An 8490-nucleotide genomic window follows, 5' to 3' on the forward strand; every position below is an offset into this window, starting at 1 on the left:
ACGAAAGTACACAGCGAATGAGTAACTTGCGAAAAGACAAAGAATTTTTCACTCATATTTGCGTACGACTGGATCAGCACAAAAAATGTGCTGATCCGGTGTTACACAAATTTGCGTGAAATTTCACAAAAGTTTGCATGAAATCTTTTGTCTTTTCGATCGCTGCGTGAAAGTTACTCCTTGCTCTGTGTACATCGATCTTTCCGTGTTGTCATCACCACTGGGCTGACTAGAGTGCGCCAGTCTATACATCGACCTAGAGAACAAATTGAACAAAACGGATGAGGAACAAAAACAAAACCTAAATTGAGAGTGGATGAAGTTGCTATTAAAAGTTATTAAAATCATTGAATTTCTATTGTTTAAACTAATAAAATAAGTAAAATTTAGTGGTCATTTACATGCAGTAATATAGTAAGCTATTGTTCTTTAATTTAAAGGTAAAATGTTCAAATAAACCCCAAAAAATTGATATTTTAGTTTAGGTGAACTACACGCGATCATCTGTAGTTTCGGGTACTCCAAAAGCGTTTGTAAACTAGTTTAAACGTTAACTTAGTAAGTATACTTAACTATAAAAGCTAAATGAATTTGTTAAAGATGCTATTTAAAACTACAGGCTAGTGCTAAACCGTTTTGGGCACTGAATCGAATACGTCTAGCAAAATTGTTTCACGAGGCTAGCAGCGAAACTAAATTTGTAAGTTTGTACAAATAATTCTGGAATCACATAATTACTAAACATCTAATGGAACAATTAAAATTTCAGTTTGAGCCGCTCTTTATAGACTGCTACAAGAAATAAGTGCTGATTCTGCAAAAAATCCGAACAAACTCAAAAAATTTATTCGGATAACCTCAAAACGATGCCGGCAGGCGAAGATTTCACCATGACTGCCTGTGGAGTATGCGAAACGGTTTCAGAAGTAGACGAAGGAATGGTGGCATGTGATTATTGTAACCGATGGTTCCATTATCGGTGCGTAGGAGTAACAGAAGGAGTTAAAGATGCAAAAAACTGGTTCTGTCCGGACATCAGCTGCCAGAAGTTGGCCAAAAAGCAAGAAGGAAAACCTGCGAAGAACCGGAAGAAGGCTACGTCGGGAAATGAATCGGATAAATCCAGTGTGACTTCTGAAAGCGTAGTACAAACGATGGATCAAAAGTTGAAAGCTCTAGAGAAGGAACGAAGAGCGAAGGAGAGAGAAATGGAAGAAGAACGAGTCCTGAAGGAAAAGAGGATGGAAATGGATCGTTTCCTTAGGGAAAAGGAATTAGCGATTCAAGATGAGCTACGGGAAAAGGAAATGCAGCAGGAAAAGGAACTACTGGAGGCCGCTTTACAAAAGAAGCGGAACTTCCTAGCAAGGGTGAAGGCTATGCGAGAGTCCTATCAAGTTCAAATGGAGAATATCCAGCAGGAGCTTGCCGAAGGAGGAAATCATCTCAACAAACCGAGCGAGTTATGTCCGAAGCGCATCCAGTCCACCGAACGTGCCACCGAATCAGTGCAGGAGCAAAAGGCTTCCGGCTCCACGAAACCCGAAATTTCCCAATCCGAATCGAGTGTATTCTATACACATACACCAGTCCGCAGCTCTGGCATAAAAGGCAAAATCAACAAAGCGGCAGCAGCCGTCGCTGCCGGCTCCAACGGCAAACCAGTCTACGGAAATGATAAGAACGATCTTGACGATTTGGAAGAAGAAGAAGCCCAAAGCAGCGAAAGCGACGAAGATTACCCAGATGAGTCGGACGAAGACCCGGATGAGGAAGAAGAGGAAACGGATGACGAACATACCGAAGATGAGAAAGGAAGATATGCCTTTAAAAACCGTCAAGCAAAGAAGGCAGCGACGGCGGTAGTTCCCCACGGGCTGGGGCCAACTAAAGCACAATTATCTGCACGCAATGGAATCACTAGGAAGCTACCCGTATTCACGGGAAAACCCGAGGAATGGCCCTTGTTCATTGGGAGCTATAATGCTTCCAATACAGCGTGTGGTTTCAGCGATGTAGAGAACTTAGTTCGTCTACAGGAATGCTTGAGAGGACCAGCATTAGAAAGTGTCAGAAGTCAGCTGCTACTACCACAATCGGTTCCCAGAGTCATCAACAAGCTTCGTCAACTATATGGGCGACCTGAACAACTTCTTCATCACCATCTCGACAAGATCAGGAAGCTCGAATGTCCCAAAGCGGATAAACTGTCCAGCTACATACCATTCGGTAATTCCATAGAACAGCTTTGCGACCATTTAGAAGCCGCTGAGTTAACGCAACATCTGGTCAATCCTCTTCTGATTCAGGATTTGGTGGATAAACTTCCAGCGCAAGACAAGCGGGACTGGGTCCGCTACAAGCAGAAGAAGAAGCGAGTGACTTTGCGAACATTCACTGACTTCGTATCCAGAATAGTAGCAGAGGCGTGCGAGGCGAATGTCAACATGGACTTCAAAACCCCGCAGGCATCATCTGGACCCCCCTATCGCGTGAAACGTGAAAAGGGTGCTGTGTTCAACCACTGTTCCTCCGCCGAGACGTCCACAAAGTCTAAAGATCCTTCGAAGCTGAAGCCCTGCAAAGTTTGCCATCGCACAGACCATCGTCTTCGTTATTGCGAGGATTTCAAGTGCTTGCCTGCAGCAGAACGCATAAAGTTGGTCGAGCAGTGGAAGCTTTGCAAAATTTGTTTGAACGACCATGGTAAAGCTCAATGCAAGTTTCAGATTCGTTGCAGCGTAGACGGATGTCTTGCTCGTCACAACACACTGCTACATCCAATTGGGGGACCGTTAGCGATCAACACGCACATGTTAGATGGTGAGGCAGTTTTGTTCCGAATGATCCCGGTCAGTTTGCACTGTGGAGAGCACATTGTGGAAACCCTGGCGTTTTTAGACGAGGGAGCCTCTGTCACTCTCGTCGAGAAAACACTGGTTGACAGACTCGGCGTTCAAGGGACGAGAAACCCGTTGACCATTACTTGGACAGCCGACATTCAACGTACTGAGAAGGATTCCCGGCAAATGAATTTATGGATTTCCACACGAGGTATGGAGGGGAAGATTCTACTGCGAACGGTGCAAACAGTTCCAGAGTTGATGTTACCACAGCAAACGTTGAACGCACCTGCGCTGATGGAAAACTACAAATTTCTTCAGAATTTGCCAGTTGACTCGTACTACAATAAACGTCCAGGAATTCTCATTGGAGTTAACAATGTGCATGCGATTGCACCTCTAGAATCCAGACTTGGAACAATTGGAGAACCGATTGCTGTACGCTCTAAGTTGGGATGGACGATTTACGGTCCAAGTCAGAGAACCACAGGTGCACAAAGAGATTTTGTTGGTTGCCATCATGACATTAGCAATCAAGAGCTACACAACGTCCTCAAATCGCATTATGCCCTAGAAGAATCCGTTGTAGCGGTGTTTCAGGAATCAAAGGAGAACCAGAGAGCCCGGAAGATTCTCGAAGAGACGACAGTGCGAATCGGCGACAGATTCGAAACCGGGCTGCTGTGGAATACTGACAGTCCTAAGTTTCCCAATAGCCTACCAATGGCGTTGCGACGGCTGAAACAACTAGAGCACCGTTTGGAGAATATGCCGCAGCTATACGAAAGCGTACGGAAGCAAATAGTGGAATATGAGCAAAAGGGCTACGCGCATCGTGCCACGCCGGAAGAAATAGCTGAAGCAGAATCATCTGGAGCCTGGTACCTGCCCATCAACGTAGTCCTCAACCCAAAGAAACCTGGAAAAGTTCGTTTGGTGTGGGACGCAGCGGCGTCGGTTCAAGGAGTGTCGTTGAATTCCCAGTTATTGACAGGTCCGGATATGTTAGCTGCCTTACCGTCGGTGATTAATCGTTTTCGCGAACGTCCAGTGGCTTTCGGAGGAGACATCCGTGAAATGTACCACCAGTTGGTGATTCGTAAAGCTGATAGGAGGGCACAGATGTTCTTCTTCAGAAATTCAACCCATGAGAAACCAACGGTATACATGATGGACGTTGCCATTTTCGGTTCCAAGTGTTCACCCTGTCAGGCGCAATACATAAAAAACCGAAACGCAAAGGAGTTCGCGATACAATATCCGGAGGCTGCAGCAGCGATTATTGACAAGCATTATGTGGACGATTACTTCGACAGCACCGATACCGTCGAAGAAGCAACACGGATAGCAAAAGAAGTTGAACTGGTACACTCGAAGGGCGGCTTTGAAATCAGAAATTGGGTTTCTAACTCAAGGGAAGTCCTCCGCAGTTTGGGTGAGAAAAGTGCAGACCAAGCAGTTCACTTCAACCGAGATAAAGAAACTGGTACGGAACGAGTTCTTGGAATAATATGGAACCCCAAGGAGGACAAGTTTTCGTTTTCAACAGAACATCGTGAGGATTTGAAACGATACTTGAGTGGCAAAGAAATACCCACTAAAAGGATTGTGTTGAGCAGTGTTATGGGATTGTTTGATCCACTAGGCCTACTGTCAACGTTCATTATACATGGTCGTGTTTTGATCCAGAACTTATGGCGAACAGGATGTGATTGGGACGAACAGATTGATCAAGCCAGCGAGTTGGAATGGAGAAGGTGGATCGGACGTTTACCCGATGTAGAAGCAGTCAGGATTCCTCGTGCGTACTTTGGAAGGTGGAAATCTACTGAAATTGAGACACTGCAACTGCACGTGTTTACTGATGCTAGTCTGCAAGCGTATGGAAGTGCAGCGTACTTTCGTGCTACAGTTGGAGGCGAAGTTCGTTGTGCCCTCGTAATGGCAAGGGCGAAAGTAGCTCCATTGAAGCGACAATCAGTTCCCCGCTTGGAGCTGATGGGGGCGCTACTCGGAGCGAGACTACTACAATCGGTTATGACGAATCACACCCTTCCCATTCAAAAATGTTACCTATGGACGGACTCACAAACGGTTCTTAGCTGGCTTCGCTCGGATCAGCACAACTATAAGCAGTTCGTGGCATTTCGTGTACAGTATGCGGCAGGAAAAAATGCGAAAGTGTTTTTCAACTTCAAACCTCATTTTCGTCCATTTGACATTAACCAATCTATGTTTCAACGTTCCATGATCTATAATAGGCTAGTTTTCTGAAAAGTTAATTAAAAAATTTTCCATTTTGGTCACTAACCTTTACAGGGCGGCGCCTGAAGATGAAGACAACCAGAATTTTCAAACCGCAGAAAATCGCACAGGTCGCTAAATTTCGCATCTGATGAAACAAAATTTTTGATTTTCTCTACAATATCATCAAATATATGTACTTATTTCATCTGCTATGTGAAACTACATGGCTCTGGATCAGTGTGGTCTGGTTGTTCATCGAATTTGAGCTAATTTTGTTACTGTTATAGTCATTTTGTTTAATGACCATTGGGCGCGCAGTTTATTGATATCCGCTAATTAGGCCTACATCATCACATGTTAAACATCAAATGTGTTCATTTTTATTTTTCAGTGCTAGAATATAGACATTGACTGATACACTGTCATGAAAAAATAGTCATATATATCCCATATTTAGCGTGTAATAGTGCCTTGAACTTTTCGCATTTTTTCCTGCCGCACCCTGTAGGGGAAATTCATGAGCTGACAAACTTGACTGACTGGCGGAAAATACCTTCGAAATTCAACATTGCGGACGTTCTAACCAAGTGGGGTAGTGGACCAGATCTCAAGGACGATGGATCGTGGTTCAACGGGCCAAATTTTCTTCAACAAACAGAAGAATACTGGCCAGCCGAGATGCTGCCTGAAGCAAATATCGCGGACGAGAGGAAAGCGGTAGTGCTGGTTCATGGAACGTGTTCTGTCGAACCGGTAATACGAGTAGAATCGTTCTCCAGGTGGATTAAACTGCTCCGAGTAACAGCAACAGTCGTTCGATTCATAAACAACTGTCGGAGAAAGATCGCTAAACAGCCCATACTATGTGCGGAGGCATCAGAAAAGCAGCGTCGACTCATAACAGCAAAGTTTGATGTACTGAAGCGTCCGTTGCTGCAAGAAGAATTGAGAAGCGCCGAATGTATCTTGTGGAAGCTAGCACAACGAGAAGGTTATGCCGAGGAAGTTCGAACACTGAGTAGGAGCGAAGAAAGTGGACCAGGAAAATCAGTTGTGCGTTTGCAGCGATCGAGCACGCTATATAAACTCACACCATTTTTGGACGAAGAAGGAGTGATGCGCATGGGTGGTAGAATGCAGAATTCGACAACAGCCACGTTCAACGAAAAGTATCCGATAATATTGCCGAAAGACCACGAGATAACGGATATGTTGCTGCAGGACTATCATGAAAAGTTTGGGCATGCTAACAGAGAAACAATATTCCACGAAGTTCGCCTGAGGTTCAAGATCCCGAAGTTGAGATCAAGAATCTCACGAGTTGTGAAAAATTGTGTTTGGTGTAAGGTACACCGGTGTAAACCGGCTGTGCCATTGATGGCTCCTCTACCTAAACAAAGGATAACACCAGGTTTGAGGCCGTTTAGCGCAGTTGGTCTCGATTATCTGGGCCCCATCGACGTATCAGTTGGTAGACGATCAGAGAAAAGATGGATCTGTTTGTTTACTTGTCTGGCTATACGTGCAATCCATCTGGAAGTAGTCGATAGTCTGACAACACAGTCTTGTCTTATGGCAATTCGCAGGTTTATCTGCAAACGTGGTGCTCCAGACGAATTCTTTTCCGACAACGGAACGAATTTCAGAGGGGCTTATAATGAATTGAAGAGAACGGTTGAGCGAATTAACAACGAATGTGCTGAAGGAACCACGACTGCTAGAATCAAATGGAATTTTAATCCACCGGCTACGCCCCATATGGGCGGTATTTGGGAGAGGCTAGTGCGTTCGGTTAAGGAAGCATTTCGAGCACTGGATGATGGAAGAAAACTTACCGATGAGATTTTGAAAACAGTGGTAGCGGAAGCGGAAGAGATGATCAATTCGCGACCGTTGACATACATGCCGGATTCGTCGGAAGACAGTGCGCTTACACCCAACCACTTCTTACGAGGAACGGTTAAAGAATCAGACACGATGTTCCAGGACCAAACAGATATGGCAGGAGCATTAAGGGATACGTATCAGCGTTCACAGTTTTTGGCAGAGGAAATTTGGAAGCGTTGGTGTAAGGAATATCTTCCCACAATAAATCAGCGAACCAAATGGTACACCGAACAGAAACCAATAAGGATAGGTGACTTGGTTTTCATCGTAGATGGAAATAATCGGAAGACGTGGATTCGAGGAATCGTGGAGGACGTTCATGCTGGGACAGATGGAAGAATTCGACGAGCAGATGTCAGAACAGCGAAAGGTGTCTTTAGGCGTGCGGTTGCTAACTTGGCGCGTATGGAAATTAGCGACGGTAAATCCGGAAATTCCGAACCGGAAGCACCGGAGTTACGGGCTGGGGATGTGTCATCACCACTGGGCTGACTAGAGTGCGCCAGTCTATACATCGACCTAGAGAACAAATTGAACAAAACGGATGAGGAACAAAAACAAAACCTAAATTGAGAGTGGATGAAGTTGCTATTAAAAGTTATTAAAATCATTGAATTTCTATTGTTTAAACTAATAAAATAAGTAAAATTTAGTGGTCATTTACATGCAGTAATATAGTAAGCTATTGTTCTTTAATTTAAAGGTAAAATGTTCAAATAAACCCCAAAAAATTGATATTTTAGTTTAGGTGAACTACACGCGATCATCTGTAGTTTCGGGTACTCCAAAAGCGTTTGTAAACTAGTTTAAACGTTAACTTAGTAAGTATTCTTAACTATAAAAGCTAAATGAATTTGTTAAAGATGCTATTTAAAACTACAGGCTAGTGCTAAACCGTTTTGGGCACTGAATCGAATACGTCTAGCAAAATTGTTTCACGAGGCTAGCAGCGAAACTAAATTTGTAAGTTTGTACAAATAATTCTGGAATCACATAATTACTAAACATCTAATGGAACAATTAAAATTTCAGTTTGAGCCGCTCTTTATAGACTGCTACAAGAAATAAGTGCTGATTCTGCAAAAAATCCGAACACGTGTAGTCACCCGCACATAAACTCTGCATGAGAGCAATTTTATATTTTTAATTTTACGTTTTCTTCTTTTTCTTAGAATATTGTGCTATAGGAGATATACAAATTGCATGCTCACTGACGCCACCTAAGAGCAAAATTCAGAGTAAAACGGCTCATCATTTGTAAGTTTGTACAGCTTATTTTCAGAATCTTATTTTTTCTAATGAATCGGAATCCTGATGTATAAATGATTCAAAATGTGTATGCTCACTAGCGTCATCTAGTGACAGGGGTTCAATTCAAACGATCCAAATCTGTAAATACTTGACCAACCAAACATCTTTGCTAAAGTTAGTAGGGACGATAAGAGAGTTATTAGGATCCTGCACTCAGCGAAAAAAACTAGCGAAATTCATCGAAATACCTTATCAAAATTTG

The 8490-nt window shown here is 43.5% G+C and overlaps 1 protein-coding gene across 1 annotated transcript; it reads left to right on the top strand.

Annotated features, from left to right (window-relative positions):
- Positions 1–210: 210 nt before the first annotated feature.
- On the top strand, positions 211–8067 carry LOC115262152 (uncharacterized). Its single transcript, XM_062847539.1, has 4 exons — positions 211–558; positions 620–4992; positions 5599–7798; positions 7860–8067. The coding sequence occupies exons 2-3, from the start codon at positions 867–869 to the stop codon at positions 7467–7469; spliced, it is 5997 nt and encodes a 1998-aa protein (XP_062703523.1). The 5' UTR covers positions 211–558; positions 620–866; the 3' UTR covers positions 7470–7798; positions 7860–8067.
- The last annotated feature ends 423 nt before the right edge of the window (positions 8068–8490 follow it).

This window comes from Aedes albopictus, chromosome 2 (assembly GCF_035046485.1).
Source record: "Aedes albopictus strain Foshan chromosome 2, AalbF5, whole genome shotgun sequence".
Classification (NCBI taxonomy): Eukaryota; Metazoa; Arthropoda; class Insecta; order Diptera; family Culicidae; genus Aedes; species Aedes albopictus.